The sequence below is a fragment of the Carcharodon carcharias genome, chromosome 9 (genome assembly GCF_017639515.1).
Source record: "Carcharodon carcharias isolate sCarCar2 chromosome 9, sCarCar2.pri, whole genome shotgun sequence".
Lineage (NCBI taxonomy): Eukaryota > Metazoa > Chordata > Chondrichthyes > Lamniformes > Lamnidae > Carcharodon > Carcharodon carcharias.
This window is the reverse complement of record NC_054475.1, coordinates 106,728,502-106,754,348: the sequence shown is the minus strand read 5'-3', so window position 1 is coordinate 106,754,348 and position 25,847 is coordinate 106,728,502. Positions and strand designations below refer to the sequence as shown.

At 42.6% G+C, this 25,847-nt stretch overlaps 1 protein-coding gene across 3 annotated transcripts in view; it reads right to left on the bottom strand.

The window, feature by feature from the left end:
* The window catches only part of LOC121282627 (kelch-like protein 4), a 414,008-nt gene that overhangs the window by 47,151 nt on the left and 341,010 nt on the right, over positions 1 to 25,847 (bottom strand). For all 3 annotated transcript variants that reach the window (XM_041196421.1, XM_041196420.1, XM_041196422.1), the window contains 3 exons: positions 16,768 to 16,941; positions 14,297 to 14,433; positions 9,831 to 10,027 (listed from right to left, as the gene is read on the bottom strand). In XM_041196421.1, the coding sequence (XP_041052355.1) occupies positions 9,831 to 10,027; positions 14,297 to 14,433; positions 16,768 to 16,910 (477 nt within the window). In that variant the 5' untranslated portion in view covers positions 16,911 to 16,941. The remainder of the gene's footprint in view (positions 1 to 9,830; positions 10,028 to 14,296; positions 14,434 to 16,767; positions 16,942 to 25,847) is intronic.

The window sequence follows — 25,847 nt, the reverse complement described above, 5'->3', positions numbered from 1 at the left end:
ACTCAAACCCATCACACATCCACAGGGATCTCGCGCCTCAAGGGGCAACATTACTAACTCTCATACACACCCTCACATCTCCATTAGGCTCATATGATGTTGAGCTCACATTCTCATCCCATCTATGGCTCCGCTCACCACAGGATGGATGGCAGATGCCATGGAGACCCTGGTCTAGCAGAATGCAGTGATGTGTGCAGACCAGCACTCCATTGTGGGAGCCATGGGTGAATTTCTGCAATGGCAGCATTAGGGGGAAATGGGAAGCCTCAGTGTCCTTCCAGATGCTCTGTCCCTTCAAGGAGTCAGTCTGGTGCCTCGGGGACCCGAAGGGAGGAGGACCGGCAGCTGGACACCCCTGGGTCATCCACTCAGTAATCTCAAATGCTGGCCTCTCCCTCCAAGTCCCCTTTGCCTGTAAGCCCCTCAGCCTTATCCTCTGTCACTGCAGAGGGAGCATCTGGCCACAAGTGATTCTATAGTGAAAACCGTGTGTGTGGCAGGGCCTTTTGGAGCTTCATGTAAGCACTCTCCCATGCACACGGATTTTTCTTGTATCACACTCACCTCAATGTCCTGCACATTTTGAATGCTGCTTGTTGGGGTTCGCTTTCAGTTGCCCTTCTGAGCTGACCTGCATCTCCACCCACCCAATGATCACACTCCCATGCAGCACCTGAACTGACCCACTGATTGTCATTTCACTTTCGATTTAGACAGCATGATGGTAATTCATTCCCTCCCCTGTCCTTTCCCCTCCCCCAGTCACCCATTTCCTTTCCCCAATCACTGTTGGCTCCCGTGGTATCACCTTCCGCCTCCCCTCTGTGACTTACCAGCCACAACCCTTTTCTTTCGGGGTTGCCCAGGTGAACATGCACATTCCCTTGTTTCCCAAATATCCCACCCCCATCCACATTAACTTCCGCGACCTCCTCTTTCCCACCCTCAGAGTCCGTGTCAGCCTCCTGCCACCCTTGCCTTCCTTCTACTGATACCGTTGAACCCTCACCCTCCCACCCTCCCGCTTCACTCTTCCCTCGGTCATTCTCACCATTCCCTTGTACAATGTCCACCTTCAGTTAACTACTCAGGATACAGTCATGGACTCATCAAATCCCTCCCTTCCACATTTACCCAGACATTACCCTCACCCTGGAACCTTTCCCCACCCGCAGAATCCCATACCCCCCACCCCAGAATCCCTTCCCGCCCCTGCCCATCCTGGACCCCCTTCCTCCCCGGAACTCTTTGCCACGCTGCTTATTCTTTCCCCCTTCTTGACTTCCTCCCCTCTCCATGCTCCTTCCTCCTTACCCACCCAACCCTCCCCTCTCCGCACAGCTTCCTCTCCCCACCCTCCCGGATTTCCCCATCCTTCACACTCCTCCCACTGTGGCCTCCTTCCTCTCTCCACGCTCCTTCCTCCCCACCCAGACACTGTCTTTGTGCTCCTTCCCCACTCTGAACTCCTTCCCTTACATCTTCTACCCCCTTTAAATCCACCCCCACCGTTGCCATCTTCTCCCCTTTTACACCTCCCCCACTCCCAACCTCCCCCTTCGACACCTTTGTTCCCTCCTCCCAAACTCACCCACCCCCCAACACCTTTTCCTCTCCCAGTCGATCCTAGACCTTCCCCTCCCTGGTATGCCTTCCTGTCCCAAACAGAGCTGGATCTTCCTCTCCACCCCCTCAGCCATTATCCGTTGTGAGCATCAACAATGACTTTCCAACCTCCATGAGCTGCTTTGCGCCAGAACCATGTCCATGAGAAACCACCCAGCTATGGGCGTTTCTCCAGTGTGCCGTTGCTGTCGGGCTCCAGTATCTTCTGCTCCTCAGATATCTGCGATGTGACTTGTCAAGATGTGTTCTGTACTAGCGTGTTTTCCTGCCGATGTGCCAGATGACCCAGTGTGAGGGGATGATTCCGGCGGGTTGGCCTTAATGAAATGCAGGTATATTGCAATGAGGATCCCAATGTCTGATGGCAGGAAACACGGCCCGCCATCGAAGGGCTGAGTGGACAATCACAAACTGGTTTCACAATGTCGCAAAGCCAATTTCTGGCCCTCTCACCATATTGTCTGCTCCCACCGCCAAACACTCCTGATGCCGGCGGGCACAGAAGTTCCACAGTCCGTGGGCAGAATTTTCTGCCTGTCAGGCGGGCAGGCCCGACTTAATCTCCAGCAGGCAGGGAGCCGATCCCTGCTGGAGAAGCGGGCCCCACCACCATTTTACGTGGCTGGGCCAATTAAGGCCTACCCAGCATGACGTCCGGCAGGGGGGGATTCCCCAAAAGCAAGAGTGCACTCTTTCGCGCATTCGCACACCTCCCAGAGGCTAAGTGCTACCTCAGGGAGATCACTTACATTTGTAAAAAGATTAAAAATAGAGAAAAAACAATCCCTAACATGTCCCCCTCATGTTGTCACATGAGATGGGGCATGTTCATAAATTACAGTAAAGCTTTATTAAACTTTTTAGAGCACTGCATGAAACTTCAATCCGCCGATGGGTGAGGTTTCATGTTTTCTCTATTTGCCGCCAGGGCTGCTGGTTGGACGGACCTTGAATTGTTTAAATGATCCTGTCAATGGTCTCAATTGGCCATTGACAGGTCGGCGGGCGCACAGCTGATTTTGCTGCGCCCTTTCCTTCCTGAAACTTTAAATGGGGCAGGGTGACATTGGTGGTTCCGCCTGACGTCATCCCGCATCATTTTACGTGTCGGTGAGTAGGCCCCACCCCCCTGCTCGCTGACGGCAAAATTCTGCCCTCTGAGACAATCAATCTGCAATAGCAAAATCATCTGCCTCTCCCTTAAAGTGTTAAACCTGGCACATGCATTTCAATAGCACTTGGCCTGGGCTGCCTGTGCCTATGTTAATAAGGCCACACAGACTTGTTATCTGGCAAAACTGGCAGCAGGTCACATGGCCCTCTTCATTACATTTACTTAGAATTAGAAACAGTTTAAAATATAACCATCTTATAAAATCTCACATTTGTAACGCATTGCCTTGCAAGTGTGACTTTTTCAGTTAGAGAGTCGCTTCAGTATCACTACCAGTGTTATGTATGTGATAAGCAGTCTTTCACTTATAAATGATAAATTCAAGGTCAGTGCTTTAGTGGAACAAATAAGTTCATGCAACTTAATACCACCTGGGGATAGTGGTAGACTTCTAGAGGATACAGTCAGGCTGGTAGAATGGCAGATTAAATTTAATGCAGGGAAGTGTGAAGTGATAAATTTTGATAGAAGGAATAAGGAGAGGGAATATAAGTTTATGGGTACAGTTCTAAAGGGGGTACGGGAACAGCAATGGTATTTAATGGAGAGCCAGAGAGAACCCTACATTACCTCTTTTAGGAAAGGACCGCCATATTAAGTGTCACTTAGGCACTTAACTGGACAGCAGTGGGCCTTCCCTCGGATCAAGGACCCTGGGGGCAGAAGGTCCTCTTGCAAAGAGCTGCTGGACAATCCAAGATTGGCAGCTCTATTGAACAGCAACACCACTGGCAAGGCAGTGGCTGCTGCCAATTCGACATCCACCTGAGTTCTAGGATTGTTGCTGGATCCCATGACACAAGTGAGTAGTTGCAGGACAGGGTTCAAAAGGAAAGGGGGTTCGGCAGCAAGGGCAGGCCCCCACCTGTCCAATGTTGGGTCCCTCGATCAGGTGCTGCATGCCTTTGAAGGAGGATTCCCTGAAAGCCTGCAAATAACCCTGTGCTGGTTTGCTTTTCATGGTCCCTGAATTGGTGGCAGGATAAGGCCCTTAAATGGGTATTGACTGGGACTTAACTGGGGTGGAGGTGGGAAAGCAACAGGGTCCCCTCCCACCATCTTCCTGCCTGATTAAATGACTTCCCACCACCAAACTTGCTACAGGGAGGGCATTAAATTCTAGCCAAGAAAATGTACACAAATTGTTAAAAGTGGCAGGAGAGGTTAAGAAAATGGTATCCTAGGCTTCATAAAGAGAAACACAGGGTACAAAAGCAAGGAAGTTATGGTGAACATATATAGAACAATGGTTCAGCTTATTCTAGGTACCACACTTTAGGAAGGTTGTGAAGGCTTTAGAGAGGGTGCAGAAAAGATTTATGAGAATGGTTCCAGAGTTGTGGGACTTCAGTTATATGGATAGATTGGAGAAACTGAGACTGTTCTTCGAGAAGAGAAGGTTGACAGGCGATTTGCTAGAAATGTTCAAAATCATGAGGGGTCTAGACAGAGTAGATTGGGAGAATCCATTGGCAGAAGGATTGAGAACCAGAGAACATAGATTTAAGGTGTTTAGCAAAAGAACCAAAAAAGTGAGATAAGAAAAAAACTACTTTATGCAGCGAGTAGTTAGGATCTGGAACACACTGTCTGAGAGTGGGATGGAAGTAGATTCAATCATGGCTTTCAAAAGGGAGTTGGATAAGCTCCTAGAGAAAATGGATTTGCAGGGCTACAGGGAAAGGGCAAGAGAGTGGCACTAGCTAAATTGCTCTTGCACAGAATTGACATGGACATAACAGGTTAAATGGCCTCACTCTGTGCTGGTATCATTCTATGATTCTATGGTCACAGTTTAAAGCTACAGATAACAAAATAGAAAATTGCTCCAAGTTGAGAATTTTTAGACTCAAAATGCTCTATTTATTTTCTGCAGCTCAAAAAATAATTCTGTCTCTGCTTTTTTGAACAGAAATTTTTGTTTTTTGACGGAATTATACTGAACCCTTAATTTACGCTTTTAAACTCTGTTTGCCTCTCTGGTTTGTATTACTTGGTGTTGTTCTGTTCTCAAGACAGCAAATACTTACCACTGACGTAAAATGCAGACAGACACATTGCTAGTTACCCTAAAATGATCTTAAAATATGGCTCTACTGTCATTTTTCTCTGTAGCCATTTGTTTCCACTCAACAATGAAATGAAAGTGGTGGTATAACACAGGAGTCAGATCAATCACAGAATTGTTACAGTGCAGAAGGAGGCCATTTGGCACTGTCTGCACTGGCTCTCTGAATAAGCATTATGGCTCAGCGACATTCTCCTGCCTTTTCCCCGTATCCTTGCACATTGTTTCTATTTAAATAATCATCTAACGCCCTCTTGAATGCTTCGATCAAACCTGCCTTCACCACACTTCCAAACCCTAACTACTCGCTGTGTGAAAAAGTTTTCTCACATCCCATTTGCTTCTTTTGAAAATCACTTTAAATCTGTGCCCTCTCATTCTTGATCCTTTTAAGAGTGGGAACAGTTCCTCCCTATCTACTCTGTCCAGCCCCCCTCATGATTTTGAGCACCTATAACAAATCTCCTCTTAGCCTTCTCCTCTCCAAAGAGAATAGTCAATGATCAGGATGCATTAAAACAAGAGGAGTGAACTCCTCCCCCAGCCCCTCCCTTTGTCTTGTGGATTTACACATGTTTTCAGCGTGTAGGTGGCGGTGTTAATTGGTATCCAGAAAGGACAAAGTTATCAAAATGTGCCAGAACCAATTTACAGTTTGCTTTTCTCCCCCAAGTGACATTGCTTCAAAATTTGAATCCTTTGCTTTATTTCTTCCCAAATTTAAACAGATTTCCAACAACATGATGTGAGCATGTGCAGATGAATGATCACATCATTACACTGACATCTTGTAAGTGGCTTTGGCCCAAAAACAGCCTCCTTATCTTGAAAAAGATTGCAATATAGAACTGAGTCATAACGTAGCACAAGTCTTCCCACTCAGTGCATATAGAAACACGTACTAGTAAGTCCAGTGCAGTTGCAGGTTTAGTTAAAAAATTATAACGAGTGCTGCTTTTTTAATATATAAAATTGAGTCAGTAGGGAGTATGGAACATTTAACCCTAAAATGAATGGTTGTTTAAGTGGTCAGAGTGGCTCTTGCTACAAACTTGGAGCAAGATCATGACTTTAAGTGAACCTGGGAACCATATATAAACCTCTGTAGTCAAAACTTCATTTACAGAGTTTCTGAGATAAATTCAAATAAATAAGCAGAATCAACATTGGCATTGATCATTAATTTTGTGCACTATAATCATTGATCCTAGTTTATTATTGCCTGACTCCAAACTTACATTTGGGGTAGGACAGTAAAATAAACAACACAGAGATGTGTGTCTGGTTTGTTATTTGCATTGCCCTGATAATTTCATTAGTTTATTCAGTAAATAGCTTAGCAATACAGAGCAGAAAGTTCCAATTCAGTCTCCAGTCTACACTAAAGTAATTTAATCTCAAACAACGTAAAACAATGGCATATTAAAATTATATAGCACATTTAAGCTACCAAAATCTCTGAGGTGCTTCGTATAAGCAAACACAGGTACTGAACAGTAGCATGAGGAGAGTTAAGGGAGGTTGTTGAAGTGAACCTCCTGGAGGAAATGATGAGGGCAGTGGAGAACAGTTGCTGCACAAGGCAAGGATATTTTGTGCAGTAAAAGCTCAATCATCTCACTGTCACTCATTGGGTGGGATTTTCTGCACCCGCCCGCCATCAGGATCTTCCGGTCCTGCTGCAAGTCAATGGACTTCTGGCTGGGGCACCGCCTCGCCTACGGTGGGGTCCCACCCACGACGGGGCCAGAAAATCCCAGCCATTGTGTTGGTTCACATAAATATTCACATGGATGAGGTGCAATACTGTAATCAATAATAGGAAACTATTCAATATATCAATCCCAATGTAGAAAGTTAATTTAATCACTTTGTCCCTGAATTTATTGTATTGTTTAAAGGAATATTTGGAGGAAGAAAATTGGGGTCTAATTGTTTATTCATATCTTTGATGATGATCTAAATGTCAATTTTAAAGGTTATCTAATGCAACAAAAATGAAATGAGAGTGATTTGTAAACATCATCTAAACTTGCAACTTAGAATGAAGTCATGAAATTGTCCTTATTGCCTGTCAATAAGTCAAGATATTTATTATCTGGAGTTGGTCATTTCTTTATTTCCTTGTAGGTTTCTGATATAAATGGACAACTCAATTTTGTGCAATTCAACTTCCTCTGAAAATGTTTTAAAGGTGCCAGTGACATGGTTATCACAGGTGAATTTGAGAACTAATATGATGATGTGCATTCATATAGATAAACTTAATGTTTTTCAACGCTTGAGCTCACTGACAAGTTCACTCCTTGATTTCTGTACATCATATCACCCTTGATGTTGCACCTATCCATTGTATTACATTATTTACCATAACCTTATTCTTGTTTCTCTACCAGTTTGTCTATTTTCATTAACTTTTATAGACAGTAACAACCCCATCTTTCCTTGTGACAGCCAAATAATGTGCCTTCAGTATGTTGCTTTTCATATTTTCAATTAACTTAATCACTTGCACTAATTCAAGCCAAGCCAACTAATTTTCAGTTTAGCCTGTACCATCATAAATTATATTGCACAGGAACGTTATTTACTTCAGTATTCAGGGTCCAATTTTCATTTTTGAACAATTCATAACATTTAAATGTTCTATGACTTATCATCTTAATTTACAGTTGCACAAGAATTCCTTCAAGGTGTTAATTTTTTCTTTTGCAATTCCTATTTTCTGTTATTTTTATCTCTGATGTCTTTACATGACTCAATTAAACAATTTTGTCTACTTTCTCCCCTTGCATTTTGTTCAATTTCAATAATAGTATAATAAAAAACGGAAAGGCTTGTATTTACATAGTGCCTTTCACAACCTCAGGATGCCCCAAAGCGCTTTACAATGAATGAAGTACCTTTGAAGTGTAGTCACTATTGTAATCTAGGAAACATGGCAACCCCCAATTTGCACAAAGCAACATTCCACAAACATCATTATGATAACAACCAAATTAGCTGTTTTAGTGATGTTGGATAAGCCGTAAATATTGGCCAAGACACTGGGGTTAAACGTTCTTCTTCAAAACAGTGACACGGAAACTTTTAATGTCCACCTACGAGGACAGATGGGACTTTGGTTTGATCTCTCATCTGAAAGACAGCAACTCCCTGAGTACTGCCAGGGTTAGCATAGATTTTCCGCTGAAAGCTCTGAAATGGGCTCTTGAATAAAGGAACCATCAAGCCTACATAGGCTTACAGAACTGATACCTTATCACTCATTTACTGACGTCGCTACATCCACTTAATAAGTTGATTTGCAGAAATACAATTAACCTAGATATGGTTTGAATACCATGGTTGAGCAGTAATTGAACAATTATTAGATGTTTCCAAAATGGCAGCATGAATGCAAGAGCAGAAAAACTACTCTCGCCTATTAAATAACAACTGTGTTTAGGGAAGGAGTTTCAGAGCTTAGAGCTTAGGTAACTGAAGACATAGCCGCCAATGATGGAGCAATCAAAATCAGGGAGGACGGAATTAGAGGAGGAGTACAGATACCTCAAAGTGTTGAGGGCCTGGAGGAGATGACAGAGATATTGAGGAGCCTGGCCATGGAGGGATTTGAAAACAAAAATGAGAGTTTTAAAATTGAGGCATTGTTTAAATGGGAACCAGTGTAGGTCACAAGCACAAAAATGATGGATGAGTGGCATATGGTTTCCATGCAAGTTAAAACTCCTTTTGGCAAGTTCCTTAATGTCACTCTGAAAGACACCATGTGACATTCCCTTGCCTGCAAGAAGTACTGTTAAAATTATCTGACTGAAGTTTACAGACTCAAGCATATTTAATGCAAAATGCCTGGTGAGCTGGAATTCGGCTGATTATTTCATACTCACTCCAACAGTGCTGTGGAAAATGTAGAATAAAGCAAAGCAAAACTAATGTCTTAAATTAGTTTCTAAAATATTAGCTATAACATTTACTGTACAAAAATGTTTGTATATATTGGCCAGAATTTTTCCGTCGGCGAGCAGGGGACGGAGCCCACTCACTGACAGGAAAATGACGCGGGATGACATCAGAAGGAACCCCTGATGTCATCCCGCACCATTTAAATATTCAGGAAGGAGGGCAGACAGTGAAATCAGCTGTCCACCCACCGACTTGTCAATGGCCAATTGAGGCCACTGACAGGATAATTAAGCCAATTTTAGGACCTGCCAGTCCAACCTTAAGGCTGGCGGGCAGGTCAGGAGCCCCAGCGGGCTTCTGAAAAAACATGAAACCTCATCCACTGCTGGGATGAGGTTTCATGTCTGTTTTAAAAAACTTTAATAAACTTTATGTGACATTTATTAACAAGTCCCATCTCTTGTGACATTGTCACATGAGGGACACATGTTAATTTTTTTATTTTTCTATTTTTTAAGTTTATAAAGCTTTCAGCGCTCTCCCTGAGACAGCACTTAGCCTCAGGGAGCTGTGCGTTCTTTCATGCACATGTGCAAAAGAGCGCACTTTGACCGTTGGTGAATCCCTACCCCCCCCGCACAGGAAGTGCATAGCGCTTCCCGTCGGGTAGCCTGCTGGGTGGGCCTTAATTGGCCCACTCACTCAAAATGGCGGCGGGGCCCGCTTCGGCAGCGGCGATTGACTGCCCGCTCGTCACCGAGCCGGTGGGGCCCACACGCCCATCAAGGGCAAAATTCTGCCCATTAATTCTAAAGAGTTGCTTAATGAATGAAATGCTATAGAGATTTTATATTCAAATACCTGGTGACTGTCTCACTTGGTAAATACCAAATAGTTATCTGATGACCAGGCAAGGTGATAATTTGCAATAGTTTCCTACCCTGGGTTCAAATTTTAGGACCTTGATTTTTTCCTTGCCTGGAAAATTTCTATCTGGAATTGCATTCAGAAACAGCTAAAAAGACTGGTTTCAACCTTTGAAGGCCTTACCGTGGTATAGCTGTGGGCCACCTTCAGCAGATTCATGCAGCCTTGAGCATCAGCGAAGGATCTTATTCCCAAACAATTTGATGGATGGAGCTGTTTCATGAGGAAGTTGCAGCATACATCCACCACTTGAGAGAGCTGAAGAAGACATGCTGCAGCTAATAAACTCTCTATAGTTTCCTCTTTCAGCTCCAAGAGACCTGTGAAACATAAAGCAGGAAACTACAGGCTAGTTAGCTTAATGTCTGTCACAGGGAAAATGTTAAAAGCTATTATAAAGATGTTATGGCAGGGCACTTAGAAAAATCCAAGGCAATCAGGTAGAGTCAACATGGTTTTGTGAAAGGGAAATCATGTTTAAGCAATTTATTGGAGCTCTTTGAAGGAGTCACATGTGCCGTGGACAAAAGGGCAACCAATAGATGCACCATACTTAGATTTCCAGAAGGCATTTAATAAGGTGCCACATCTAAGGTTATTGTGGAAAATAAAAGCTCATGGTGTAGGGGTAACATATTGGCATGGGTAGAAGAGTGGTGAGCTAACATGAAATGGAGTAGTAGGAAAAATAGGTATTTTTCTGGTTGGCAGGATGTAATGAGTGGTATGCCACAGGGATCAGTATTGGGGCCTCAACTTTTTGCAATTTATATAAATGACTTGAAATAAGGGACCGAAGATGTGGTTGCTAAATTTGCTGATGAAACAAAGATAGGTAGGAAAGTAAGTTGTGAAGAGGACATGAGGAGGTTACAAAGGGGCATAAATAGGTTAAGTGAGTGGGCAAAGATCTGGCCAATGGAGTATAATGTGGCAAATGTGAAATTACCCATTTTGGCAGGAAGAATAAAGAAGAAGCATATTATCTAAAGAGTGAGAGATTGCAGAGCTCTGAGATTCAGAGGGACTTGTGTGTCCTAGTGCTTGAGTCACAAAAGGTTAGTATGCAGGTACAGCAAGTGTTTAGGAAAGCTAATAGAATGTTATTGTTTATTGTGAGGGGAATTGAATGCACAAGTAGGGAGGTCATGCTTCAGTTGTACAGGGCACTGATGAGACCACATCTGGAGTGCTGTGCACAGTATTGGTCTCCTTATTTAAGGAAAGATGTAAATGCATTAGAAGCAGTTCAGAGGAGGTTTACTAGACTAATGCCAGGAATGGGTGGGTTGTCTTATAAGGAAAGGTTTGACAGGCTAGGCTTGTATGCACTGGGATTTAGAAGAGTGAGAGGCGACTTGATTGAAAGCTTTAAGATCCTGAGGGGTTTTAACAGGGTGGATGTTTAGAGGATGTTACCTATTGTGGGAGAATTTAGAACTAAAGGTCACTGTTTAAAAATAAGGGGTTGCTCATTTAAGACAGATGAGAATTTTTTCTCTGAGGGTAATGAGTCTTTCGACCTCTCTTCATCAAAAAACAGTGGGAGCAGAATCTTTGAGTATTTTTAAGGCAGGGATAGATATATTCTTGATAAGCAAGGGTGTGAAAGGTTATCGGGGGTAGGAGGGAGGTTTCAGTGAGATCAGCCATGATCTTATTGAATAGCAGAACAGGCTCGAGGGGCCGAGTGGCCTATTCCTGCTCCTAATTCGTATGTTCATATGTGATTGAGTCTCAACTCTCTATCCAGTGTTGGTTTTGACTCAGTACAATTAGTGCAGAAGTGACAAATTTGAAAAATGTCTTGAAGTGATTAAATAAATTTCTTTATTACCATCTGATTAGGCAGAACACTTTAAAAATATTTTGCCTTCTAATTGGTTAGTTTATGCTTTTGTCATTCATCAGATTGCAACAAGCAATCTAATAAATGATGTAGCAGCAAGAAATCTGCCAGTCACATTTTAGTAATTTTTAAAAAACTTTTCACACCCAATAATTTATATCTTCTAAAGATAAACTCGATTACATAATTAACACATAACAAAGACAAAAACAATTGTTTTTAAGAAATTACAAGATTCCACTTCCCCCTTCCAACTGCTTCAGCATTTTCTCAACACACCACAACAGTTTTGGCCCCAATTCCTCTCAAATTTCCCAAGTTGCAAGCAAGCAGACAACACCTCTGTAGCACAGAATACCCATGTACTCCATTTCAGACTCACTGTGAAGAATACATAGGAATACACAACAGATGAAAGACATGCATATCCCAGCCTTTCCTCCATTGCTGACCCTGGCTGCTTCGAGCTCTCTTACTTGCTCCCTCCTGTGATTCTTCACTAGATGCTGCTGGCTGTGCATCTACTGTTTTTCTCACCTCAGCCCCAATGTGAGAAATTGATGATGAAAAAAGCAGTGTTAATGAAAAAGCATGCAATTGGCAGGGATTGCAGGAGTAACAGAAGAAGCACTATGCTAAGTGAGAGGATTGGAAAAAGGTAAGGATAAAGAGAACAGGGGACAGTAACAGGATCAGTGTAAAAATAATAGAAGAAGAAATATGAAAAGCTAGGAGTAATAGAGATAAACCATTCAAAGAATAGAATGTTCCACAAGCAGCAGCAATACAATGAATTTGACCTCAGCCTTGCGAGTTTAAAAGAGAATCCAACTCCCCATACCCTTCTGATAGGTAAATCAAGTCCTTGAAAGTCAACAGCAAATGCTAGGTAAGAAACAAAGTCACAACTTCAGTTCAATTCAAGTCACATATACAGAACACAAAGGCTTCGATTTTTGCAATGATGGAGAGCCTCTCCAACATTGCGAAAATGGTGGTGGAGATCGAAATCTGGAAGTCCTGTCCCCGAACACGGCACCTACCGTTTTCATGGGGCAGGTCGGAATTTGTACAAGCACCTTTTGCAGAGGCAGCTGCCCATATAAAAAAGTCATATCTGATTCTGGAGTAGGTTAGACCTGGGAGGAACAGGTCTAAAGGTTGTGGAGAGCGTTGGAGAGGTGGGGGTACCCTTTTAGTAAGGTAAGGTACCCCTTTGGATATAGTCCCATGACACCTTTGGAGGAAGCCAGGTGCCCTTCTGGACAGGTAAGGTGCCCTTTGGGATTGTTAAAAAATGGACACCATTGTGCGTAATATCCACATAAACTCACTTAAACCGTCAAGAGAACTGTCAAAAGCAACTGTCAAGCTTTCACAGCATTTAAAGCTCCTTCCCTTTAAATATTCAAAAAAAAACTGTATGGAGTGTTAAGTCATAGCTTGCTATTTTACTCTGTCAGTTGACATAAGTCTGAGGGATATCATTACTGAATTAGTGCTGTATTTGCACAACCTCCCATTATGACAGTGAGGTGCCTGACATTTCACAGTTTGATTGACAGCTACAAGTGGTTATAGACTCTTTGAAGTTGTACCATGAATTCCAATGTTTGTTTTTATAAGGGATTATGTAGTTGAAGGAGTGTAAATGTAATGAATAGGCTTTATGAATGAGTATTTTTTAAATTAAAGCCTGCAATGGACTCTTACAACTTTATTTAATTTAATCTCAGCATGGGTCCTGAGGCCTGCTCATACTGAATACTTGGTGAGCTGGCATGGTAGGTTTAAGTGCAAGGTGTGGTGGCTGCAGGGCATGGGTTGGCTTTGGGCCTATAAAGGGTGTGGGGATGGATAGAGGGCCATAGGATCACATAGAGATTATGATGGGCCTTGGGGATGAGGGCATGAGTTGGTATGGGTTGGCATGGATGGGGCATGGTGAGTTTATAGGGGGCTGAGGGGGTGTGAGCAGTGAGGGCTAGAGGGTTGTTTTATGCTTTATTTATTTTTTTAAAAACTTCCACACAATGCTGGTGCACAGAAGCAACCTACCACCTAGCCGCCTCTGCACCTGGCAACCACTGCACTCTTTCCATGATTCCCATTTTCACCCCCAATCCCCCACAGAATAAACATCCAACCTTGCAGGGATCTTTCTCCCAGATCAGGTTTGCTGAGCCAGGAGTTGTCCTGACTCTGTACTCCTGACCTGAGAATAAAAATTAAGGCCAAAGTTACATCTGAACAATGTTGTGGGTAATCTATGAGTAAATATAATTATTTATTATTTAAATCCAATATTTTTACAAATTACCTGCATTGATTTACTTAAATTCAAAAATACAGTAATTTTAGTTTAACAATTGAAATCTTCGAACACATGATGTATGTAGGATTGCTAAAACCTTAAAAATACGAATGAACTAAATATAAATCACACTCTTGATTTGTGCTTGAGCACAGAAACAGCACTTGAGCATTTAACAGTTTTCCAAGACAGGAAGCATTACCCAGTTTTAATTATTTCGCATAAGCAGAGTATTTAAAAAAAATTTAATGCACACATCCTGTACCTTGAAACATGTTCAGAGCCAAGACCGTTGACTCAGATGTATTGTGAAAAGTAACTGTTGTTTCCTTTATTGGAAATCTAAAATAGAGTTTGACCTCCAAAGCAGACATTTGCTACTGAACACACAAAATAGTCCTCTATAAGTATTACATTACAGGTCACCTGTGTAAGCATAATGAACGAGTGCTTTAAGTGCATCTGGGTCGACACCCTCCATTTTAATTTCTTCTTGCTTGGCCTCACGTACATCATTTGTAAACATGGCAGCAAAGTAGTCAGAAACAGCACTGAGGACTAGCCTGAAAGCAATGGAGATAACATAAGCGATAAGCAGAAAGCTTCTAAATAAATACACAGAACTAATGCTTTTGTCAACTTCATTAGCCTGACAGCTACACTTTTTGTGAAAGAAACTTAGGTCAAATATAATTTTATCTGCCCATTTATTGCTTTTCTTCAGCTATCAAATCTTCATGCCTGGAAATTAGTTAAGTCTATATAGTTATGTTTAATAGACTTGGGGCAGAATATTACCCTTGGCATGCAGGTGCACACCCAACACACTCGAGCATAAAATGATGTGTGACGCGTCAGGCAAGCATCCCGACTTCATCATGCAATCTCACGATATTTCATTTGGCAGGCATGCGCTGGAGTCGGATGCGCACCCTCCAACAATTAAAAGGCTTATAAGGCCATTAAGAAGCTAACTAAATTCAAATTTACACTGCCCGTCCAACCTTTACAATTTTTAGGAAACCTCATCCACGGGTGGGATGAGGTTTCCTAAAGCAAATAAACATCAGATAAAAATTTAATTTTTAATTAAAAACATGTCCAAGCTCATGTGACAGAGTCACATGAGGAGACATGTTTTATGACAATTTTATTTCCTTTATTATTGTCTGTAAACAGCTCTTCATCTCCCAGATGCAGCTCTGTGCCTTAAGGAGATTGAAGCATTCCTTCGCACGCATGCGCGAAGATCGTGCTAGGCCTGCTCACCCTCCTCCCCCAGCCCTCACAGGCAGCGCTGAGCATTGCCACTTGCATTCCATGCTGGGCGGACCTTAATTAGCCCACCAGCATGAAATCATGTTGTGGAGCCGAGCACAGGCAGTGGTCAGCTTCCCGACCGTCCTCACCAAGTGTTACTCACAATAAGAGGTTGTAGTGGAATAATTAATCCAGGCAGATCTCTTGGTTAAAGCTGGTTTATTTCCAAGACAATTCCTCAGTGCCACTAACTTCCTAGTAGCTTCCCCCCAAAGAAATCCAGCTGTATCTTTTTATTCTATTCGGTTGGAATAATTAATGCCCATCAGCTGTTTAACTACTAATTGGTTTTAACAAGATGATTGCCATATTAACACCAAGCACCGTCGCCAAAGCAAAATCCTGCTATCTCATGTTGATTACTGGTCAAGACACAATTCATTATTTATGCAGCAACATATAAAATACTGAAATTTAGATTTCTAATTGCCACTAAATCATTAAAGGAAACCACAAACACACAAATTAAAATTGTGTCTAGTAACTCGTGGTCCCAGAGGAAATACTAATAATATAAACATTAAGAAATTTTACATTGTTTTAAGTTTTTAATGAGATCAATTTTGTTCAACGAAAATAGGATTCAAGCATTGATTAGGCTTTGTTAAGCACTGGCGTCTCGAGTATTAAGCCAAACGCCTTTATTCACCACCATCTGGCACTTCCAAAAGTTCAAGACACAGACTCAGGAGAAATGAGGACAGTGATTTAATGTTTAATTCCTGTTGTTAAGAGCTGTGGCCCATGTTTGTGTGAAGTTACAATTTTAGTGGACTTCATTGTTGATTTATTAAAAATTACAAAAATAAAGTCACATTAATTTCCTTTTTTCTCTAGGGTAGTTCTAAAAATGCAGACACAATATTGTCATTGCCCTTAGCAATACTTTCTTTATTAAAAGTCATTCTTAGTGGCAAGAAGATATGTTGATATTTTATTCAACAGCTTGACACACAGATTGGTGGTGCATGTTGAATAACTAAATCTCACAATCTGGATGCTTTCTTTCCACAACATTATGCCTCTTACTTTCCTCTTTGTTTTACGACATCACTAATGCTGTTAGAAATTCTTGATGTCAAAAGGCTAATTTGCCATCTTCTTTTAACATCTTATGCAAGGGCCATTAGAGATGAACAATAAATTCAGGCCACGCCAGAGACACTCACGTACCATGAAAATATATTTTCTTTAAAGAGCAAGACATGTAAATATATGCCACCAGATGAATATTTGAATTCCAATATTTTGTTTGCAGTGCCGCAAATTGAATAGTAACTTGCCAATCAGTCTAGATTACCCTTCTTATTCCTCACTGACATTTTATTAGGGCTTTAATACACATAACTTCGCAAGACTTTTGTGTTGATATGATAGTGTGGTAAAACTTCTAATATGTTGATAGACCGGTCTTTAACCCAATATGTTATCAGTAAGTAGTTTGGTAAAATAACTCAAAGTGAACCATTTTGGCTTTTATCAGCTGAATAGCACTGTTGATTCCATATAACTCTAACTGCAATATATTTCACTAACGCTGACTGTGCAAATCCTATGAAATATACTGTGAACTATACCGATGAGCAGGGATCTTGTGATCTCCAGCAATTAGAAGAACATCACACAGTTGTTTGTGCTGGAGGTAGTTCTCCATTTTCCGAAATGTTTGCTCTGCATGATTCATTGACTGGAAGAACTCATCTGAACTACCGGAACTCATTCTATTCGAAGAACAGCTGTTCAATGGCAACCTGTGAACAAAGGAAAGGAAAGCAGATTTGTTAGTGAGCGTTGGAAGCCAAACTTATAATCATAAATATGTTTTTCACTTAAAGTTTGCTGCAGAAAGCTGCTGTAAAAATCAATGCTTAGTCAGTCTCTTTTAATATAAAACAAACTAACAAAATACTATAGCATTTTGGATCTCTCTTGGGTTGAATAATAGAAAGTTGGTTAGCAAGTTAATCAGTTTTTATGCAAAAATTATGAAGACTAGGATTTACTGTCTTTTTACCATTACCATTTACCATTAGCAGCTTCACATTTTTACTCGTATACAAAAGTTATTTCTTTAAATAAAATAAAATCATCATGAGAAAAGTTATGCTATTTTGCATGAGAAAAGCAAATCACTATTGGACTCTGGATACTTCATTAGTTATAACATTAATAAAACAACAAGAGCCCATCCTTCACTTGAAATTAGCTTATCTAGGTAGCATACTAGATTCTCTACCTCTGTAGATTATACCTATTTTGCAAATAGTTTCTGCAGCTGAACTGGAATGAATAGTTTTAAATATATACAATTAAAAAACCTAACCAGCATTAAGCTTAAATATTATCGAGAACTGAATTCCATTGATCGCACAAGATCAATGAGGGAACATGTGGCAAGTTGCTAACCTCCTGGACTTAAAGGGTTACCGGGTAATTTATGACCACAGGTTGCGTAAACATAGCTTGCATTTCCATGAGTTTAGGAGATTGAGGAGTTATCTAAATTGAAGTGTTTAAAATGATCAAGACACTTGATAGGGTAGATACAGAGAAAGTCTTTTCTTTTGTGGGGAAATCCAGAAATAAAGGGGCATGATCTTAAATTTAGAGCTATGCCAAATCAGGAAGCATTTTTTACATAAAGAGTAATGGATATCTGAACTTGCTGCTCCAAAGAAGCTGTGAATGTTGAGTTAATTGATATTTTCAAAACTGAGATTGATGTTTTTTTGTTAGATAAGATTATTGAGGGAATTTGAGAAAAGCTGATTAAATGAAATTGAGGTACAGGTTATGTATAATCAAATTGAATGGACAGAGTAAAGGGACTGAAAGAGCTATTCCTGTTTCTATATTTCAAAGCCCATAGCACTCTTATAAGAGAGAACAGAAGTATCAATTCTCTCCAATTTGTGTTGTAATATTGTTAAAAATAAGTCACTTGTGCAATTAACAGTTGTCCAATGTAACACCAAAGAAGCATCACTGTCGAAGATTTGGCTTGGTAATCAATGAAGAACGTTCAAACTTATTTTGTTCCTGTTTTTGCAACAGTTGTTCTATAAAACTGGGCACTTGGTAAGAGTCGTCGTCAATTTAAATACAAATTTTCTATGTGCTTTGTTCAAACATGTGTTTGATAGACCTTTTTAATTCAACAATTATTTTAATATAACATGGTTCCAATAATTCCTTCAAGGCTTATTTATCAGCCTGATTTTTTAAAAATCATTGGGCGGAGTCGTCCCAGGTTTGCACTAAGTGCGGTAGTGGGCATGGAAAAAAGACCGGCCAGCTGGTTTTCGCGCGTCTCGTCCCCTTCCTGCCTCATAAGTTATGCAGTCACAGGAAACAAGTCGGATTGCTGGCAGCAGGCCCCCAATTGGCCCGCCATGCCATTACCTCGCCACATCATCACGCCAGGAGCTTACTTAAAGTGCAGCCGTGCGCACACTTCCCAATGCTTGCAGCCCAGGACTGCTCCAGTGAAGACATGGCCCCAAGGTCAGGAAAACTGCAGCTCCTCGATTCAGTGATGCATCCCTGGGATACCTCCTGGACACTTTGGAGGCCTGCCGCGATGTCCTCTACCTCAGCTCAGGCCGCAGGAGGCCCATTAGTCTCACCACTCCGGCTTGGGAGAGGGTGGCAGAGGTGGTCAGTGCCAATGTTGCGCACAAGAGGTAGACCATCCAGTGCAGAAAATGGATGAATGACCTCATCCATACCACCAGGGTAAGTCAACCACCTCATCAGTCTCAACTCACCCACTCACAAGCTCATCACACATTCACTGGCATCTCATTCACTGCCAGCTCAAGGGACATTACCACTCACTCTCTCTCACACACAATTGAAGACTGCCTCCTTATCCCGTCCATGGCTCCACTCAGCACACGTACATGTCTGGCATCCTTCTTATTTGGCCTGGCATGCACCTTGCTTACACTCTCTCCATCTGTCTTTATGCATGACAAGCTCGCACATAATTATCGGGTGAGGTCCCAAACCGGGGATGGAATGCCGGACATTAAGGTCCTCACTCCGTTCGAGAGTTGAATGTTGGAGCTGGCCAGAGAGGACGTTGACCTTGCTATTTTGACTGTGAGATCAGCAGCGAACACCCATGTGAGGATCCTGCACCACATGAACCCTCTCTCAACACTACTCTGAGTCCACTGTTCTGTGTTTAACTTGGCTGCCAAGCAATAATAATCTCCACTTACACTCCTAGGCAAATCTGACCCTGACTTCAGGGCCAAGAGCATCTCAGGCCATCACCGGTCACAGATGCTGACGAGATGGAGGCCAGCCCCATCTCAAAGGTGCTGAGAGCACACAGACAGAATGACAGAACTCTTTGAAGACTCGTTATAGCACTCACCCACACCCTCTACCAGCGCAGTGACACACACTGCAGGATCATAACCTGGTGAGCACACCATACAATCTATTCCACAGCAGGCGGAGGATGGAACATCCTTGGTTGTAGGCACTCGGAGGACTGCAGGCAAGGAATCTGCTGAGATTAGCCTCTGGACTCAGTCCTCAATCAGTTGGTGGAGCTGCAAAGACAATCATGGGAATATCAGGAAGGGATTCATGCCTCAGATTGCAAGAGACAGTAGAGGAGTCTGTCTGCCATCAGTCTGAGGTGATAGCACATGCCAGCATATCAAGGTCAACACTGGCAGAATGTCCGCAGCCATGGACATCAGTCCTACATTGCTGCGCACACTGAACTCCATTGCTGATGGCACAGTTGGCCTCCAACAGTGTCAATGCAAGAGCGATGCGGGGCTCTTGATCTCGCTCAAACTTCCCCTTCTTCTCAAGGATTCAGCCGGGGACCTTTGGGCAGTCATAGGGAGAAGGACCAGCAGCTCGACACCCTGGGGCCATCCACCCAGGTGACTCCGGGAATGTCTGGCTGATCCAAATCCCCTCTTCCTGTGACCCCATTGTCTCCAGTTCCACAGGCCAAGGAAGGTGCAACTGGCCTACAGCAGGACACCCGAAGTAGGCCGGGGTTCTCCAGATCTTGCCCTCCAGAGGACGCCCACCAAGGTCATCACAGACAGGGCATCACAGTCAGCAGGCTGCTCCACCTCTGCTGTGAATGTTGGGGGAGGACCAAGACATAGCAGCAGGATTAGGGAGGTTAAGAATATGTATTTGCACAGCCTGAGCATGCGTTTAATCATGTGTAAATAATGATCACTGTTATAAATAAACTCCCATTAATGCTTCCCTGCCTTTGGCTCTTTGTTCTCATGAGCAGTGTTTGTGTCACGCAAATATGAAGCATTGGTCTCTGCAGAAGATAAAGGCAGGTGTCTCAGTCCAGGTCCTCTTCCTGCGCAGTGTGTAACCTTCAGACCAAAGTGATGGTCTGGCTTCACACTCATCGGGCACATTAGTGATGCCTGCATCTTAATGGTGCTTGTCATTGCTGCCAGTATGTCGTGAGCAAGTGTCACAGAGTTCTGTCATTCTCTCTGTGTGCTCTCAGCACCTTTGAGATGGGGCTGGCCTCCATCTAGTCAGCATCTGTGACTGGTGATGCTGTGCTCCTGAAGGGGTCAGTTGCTGAAGGCTGACAAAGGATTAGGTGCATTGAAAGTTTCACGGCTGTGCCTCAATGATATGACCCTGATCACAGAGCACAAGCGAGCTGCCCTCAGCCAGACATTCACAACGGCAATGTGATGATTTATGGAGTGTCCTCACTGCATGTCATCATCATCCTCCTGCATTCGAGTGACTATTAGAGCCTCATGTGTCTCCATGACATGAGCCTGAGCACTGAGGGTATGGGTGCTGCCATCAGCCACATAGGAGTCAAACATTCACAGATGCAAGGTGAGGATGTCAGGACTGTCCTCACTGCATCATGTCATCATCCTCCACCTCCATGAGTCTTGCGGCTATGAGGAGTTTGCGAGCATGAAAGCCTCATCTGGCCAAGGCGATGACCTCATCACCAACATTCTTGCCTTCAAGGACCTCATCACTGTCCTCCTCACCGGAGGAGACATTCAGCTCCTCCATCTCCTCCTCTGCCAGGTCCTCACCCCGTTGTAGTGCCAAGTTGTGGAGGGCGCAGCAAGCTATGATGATGCGCAACACCCTTCGTGGATGCATTGCAGTACTCCACTGGACCTGTCGAGGCACCAGAGCCACATTTTCAAAATGCCGATTGTTTGGCATGAGCCTTGTTATGCTGTCACTCTGCTGCAGTCTGAGGCCGCCGCACAGGTATCATCAGCCATGTACTCTGTGGGTAGCCCTTGTTCCCAAGGATCCAACCCAGCAGCCTCTCAGGACCCTGGAAGATATCAGGGATCTGAGACCTGTTGAGGATGAAGGAGTCGTGGGTGCTCCCTGGGAACTGTGCACAGAGCTGTAGGATGTTCTGTTGTGATTGCACACCAGCTGAAAATTCAGCGGTTGATGTAGTTGACTCCCTGCTGCCATGGTGATCTAAGCTCCACATGAGTGCAGTCGATGGCACCCTGCACCAGTGGGAAACCTGAGCTCTGTGAAAATCCCAGTGCTCTTGTTTCCTGGCTTTCTTGGTCCTGGTCAAAATGCACAAAGTTCTGTGCCTTCACGAAGATGATTTCCGTGACCTTCTGGATACATTTGTACATGGAGGCTTGCGAGATCCCACACAGGTCACCTGTGGAGCCCTGGAAGGAGCCACTGGCATAAAAATTGAATGCCACAGTCACTTTCACAGCCACTGGCAGTGGATGCCCTCCATATCCCTATGGTGCTAAATCCTGCAGCAGGTGGCATATATCACTGACCAGGTCCCTAGGCATGCGCAGTCTTTGGCAGCACTGATTCTCAGTCATCTGCAGGAATGACAAGCCAAGCGTCGTCTATAAACCCTGGGTCTAGCAAAGCATTGACAAGCGAGGGCTCTCTATGGATTTTCAGCTGTGTGCACAGCTGGCTCTGCTGCCCCTTCATCTAGAGGGAGGTGCTCCTCCCTGTGCTGATTCAAGCACCTCCACTGCTCTCTTCTTCTTCTTCTTCTTCTTCCCTGGTCTCTGTAAGCCATGAAGCATTCCGCTAAATCACCAAGCTCCATGATCCAGATGTTCACCTCCTGTAGGTAGGATCAAAGAGAGAGACATGTGCGTTAGCATATGTGTCTTAAGAACCTCTCTTGGTTAACTCTGAATGCCCCTTCATGCATGCAGGAGAGTGCTGGCCACCACTTGGGATGGGCAGTGTGTAATGCACTTCATGACTGTCTGAAACCCCACCCACCTCCGCCCCACTCCACTTGACCAATTGGTAGCAGCTTCAGCCATTAAACTGTATGCTGTGCTTGCAGCGTAAGTGCAGGCATTCTCCTAACCTGCACTGCAAGGCTGCGCTGTTAGCTTGAATCATGGGGGATGCTGGTCCAAACGTTAATAAAGACACTGAAAGGGGCTGTGAGCAACTCCACCAGTGACTGAGCCATGGCCACGTTTCACAAGGGGATTCTACAACTTGCCCAGTCAGCCAATTGCTCTGCTGCCCCCTAAAACGCACTTTAAGTTGCAGTCTGCGATTGAGAGGTGAAAATTTCTGAAGCATTTGGTGGCACTTTCATGCTTTTTTGTCGCTTGAATGGACAGAAAAGCTTCAGGGGCCTAATTCCAAGAATGTCACTGGAGCTGCAGCTGAACAGTTTCAGCTGCGGAAGAATGATGACTTCTGATGAGCTTTTCTAAGTGTGTGGCCACTTCCCTCACCACCCCCCACCCACCGCCCCACCTCCACCCCCTCCCCTCACCGGCATGTGCTTGTGTGCTTCCTTCAGTCTGGGCTGCCTTGCCCTCACCTCACCTCTGTCCCACCTGCAAAGGAACTCTTGCCCCAGCACCATACTAAAAACTAGCCAGGAAAAAGTAGCTTGCCTGTGCCCCCCACTGAATGTACAGCACCTCTTCCTTGATGTCCTATGGGCGATGCTCACAAGTGCTGTGCAAGGTTGTGTGCGCTTACCTCTGAGTTCCTGTCAAAGTTCAGCTTGACAGGTGCACACCTTTTAAGGGCTGTCGTGAAGTACACTGTTCTGAAGTGACCCCGACGTAGATGGTAAATTTGACCTCGGGGGATGATTCCAGCGAACAGAGCTTATAATTAGATGTGAAAGTATTGAAATTAGGTTTGCAACGTGCATTGGTGGGTAACGTGGCCGCCATTGATGGGTGGAGTGGATGATCGCATATTGATTTCATGACAGCGTGAAACCGATTTTTGGCATTCTCGCTGTTTTGTCCACTCAAGCCCACCGTGACACCCACGGCCAATGGGACCAGATGATTCTGGCCATTGAGTCTTTCTGGAACCTCCAACGAGAATTAACTAAGCCAGATAACATTTGTCGTTGATCAGAAAAAAAAGAGGGCCATCGTGTATGATAAATTACTGCTGCAGCTTTTCCAGATAAACTATTATTATTTTCTGAGTTAGCTAAGCTTAGCACTTGTTAAAATATGGCAGATTACTTCTATTATTTGCTTATTCTATTGCTGGAATATAAATGCGTTTGATAGTTAAACCCTAAAGCAGATCCAGTGGAGTGACGTTCCTACCACATTCTGAAGACCTATCTAAAATACAATCTGTAGTCAATGCTTTCAACTATTAAGTGATAGGACATTTACTACAAGAAGATGCTGCCTAAAATGGAAGTGAAGGCCTAGATAGAATCTCATTCATTCTAATTGCACACAATTCCTGATCCATGCATTTGATTTAAATACCATATTTGCCTCTATAAAATAACCAATTGTCCTTGTTTAGTAATGGTAATGTTTTGATTATGAAGTATTTTAGTCCAAAACGTAAATAAGGAATTAACATTTTGAAATACATCCATCGTGTTTGCAAAGTCTCCAAATTCGCTCATCTCTCCCAGGAACTGAAGAACATTCAATTATCATTCACTTCCTTCACTGGTTTTCATCACATCTCTTACAATCTTCTATGATAAATTTACTTAAGCAATTTCACAGAAATCCATTCGTTTTTAAAAAGAACTTCAGAATATGTATTGTAATATCTAATTTATGCATAATTCTGGTCAAACAGTAGAATTGCAGCATACAATTCCCTCTAGTTTTGTATAATTCCTGATTCATGTACAACATCTCCGTAAATAACATTTTCATTGCTCCCATAATCAATAATGATTAGGGTTTCGCAAACCTTCATTTAGAGGCACTGCAGAAATCTAAACCGTTATATTTATATTTTTTAGAACTTCTGATCACAGTATAAAATATCTTGGAACAATAGTTGTGTTTATCATAAATTATCTGCATTGGCAAGTTAATTTATAGGGATTATGTGTTTATATTTTATGCTTTCATACATCCTGTAACCATGTTCAGCAGCTACTTTGTCATGGTTATTCAAATTTAGGAATCCTCATTACAGCGTAGGATGGAAATTTCAGTCATTTAGTCAGCACTTTGTTTTGTTTTTATAAATGAGACAAAAAAAAGACAAACAATAGGAGCTTACACAATGTGAAAGCAATGGGTCAGCAATCATTTATTTCTTGCCTTCAAATCTCCCAAAAGCTTTAATTATTCAATATTCTTTGTGATATGTTATGAACTCAGGTTTTGGTTATTTTCTTAATAATTTAACAATATTTATATGTAGAAAATAAATTCAACAAACCTGGAACATTTCAGCTTAAAAGTAAATGATGTTCTATCCTATCTCCCTAAACGCACACACTTTTGAAATCAGAAACTAAACATTGCAAGCAAACAGATTACCAATTGAAATAGAAGAAACTGGCGTGCATTTAACCAGTATAAACATTTTATTTTAATTTGAAGTTTACAAACGTTAAACACATTTTTTTTTAAATCTCAATATGGTATTAATGCATATTCTTAATAGGTTGCCTACAGAAATGTACATTAATGGTTTAATTGCAGTATCTTTGTACAGTAGTGGTAGTGAGATGCAATGATGGCGGGGGTGGGGAGTGAGGGCTGGGGTGTGGTGCATGTGAATGAGGCAGGCAGGCGAGGCAGTACAGCCAATCGAGAACTATCCCATCTGTTCCAGGGCCTTTTTGAGTTTTCAGTGAAGCTTCAGCCACAGATGGGAAACAGTCAATAGTGCAACATTGCCCATTATCACTTTCAATTGAATTTTTTGAGGTTTACACTGCAATTCTCCTTTTGCTCTATCAAGAATACAATCTACATGTAGCTGAATGAAGCTATTGATATATCCCAATCGAATAATAAAGCAACAATGGTTCCATATAAACTGTGGTAAAATTAATTTAAAAATAACTAATAGTAACCTCAGAGCTAAGCTTGAAAGTTGGTGCTGTGATATGTTTTGATGAATTGGTTAATTCTACAAATGAAATATTTTTAAGAATAGCCACTCGTATATGTATAGCATACTTAAAATAATAAAGCATCCCATGATTCAAGCTTCACAAGAGTCCCATAAAGCAAAATTTGATTGTGAACCACATAAAGCCTGGTCAAAGAAATAGGTTTTAAAGAGCATTTCAAAGAGGAAAGGAGGGGCAGACAGGTTTAGGAAGGATGCTTCAGTGCTTAAGGCCTAGGCAGCTAAAGGCACAGCCACCAATGGTGGAGCAATTAAAAGC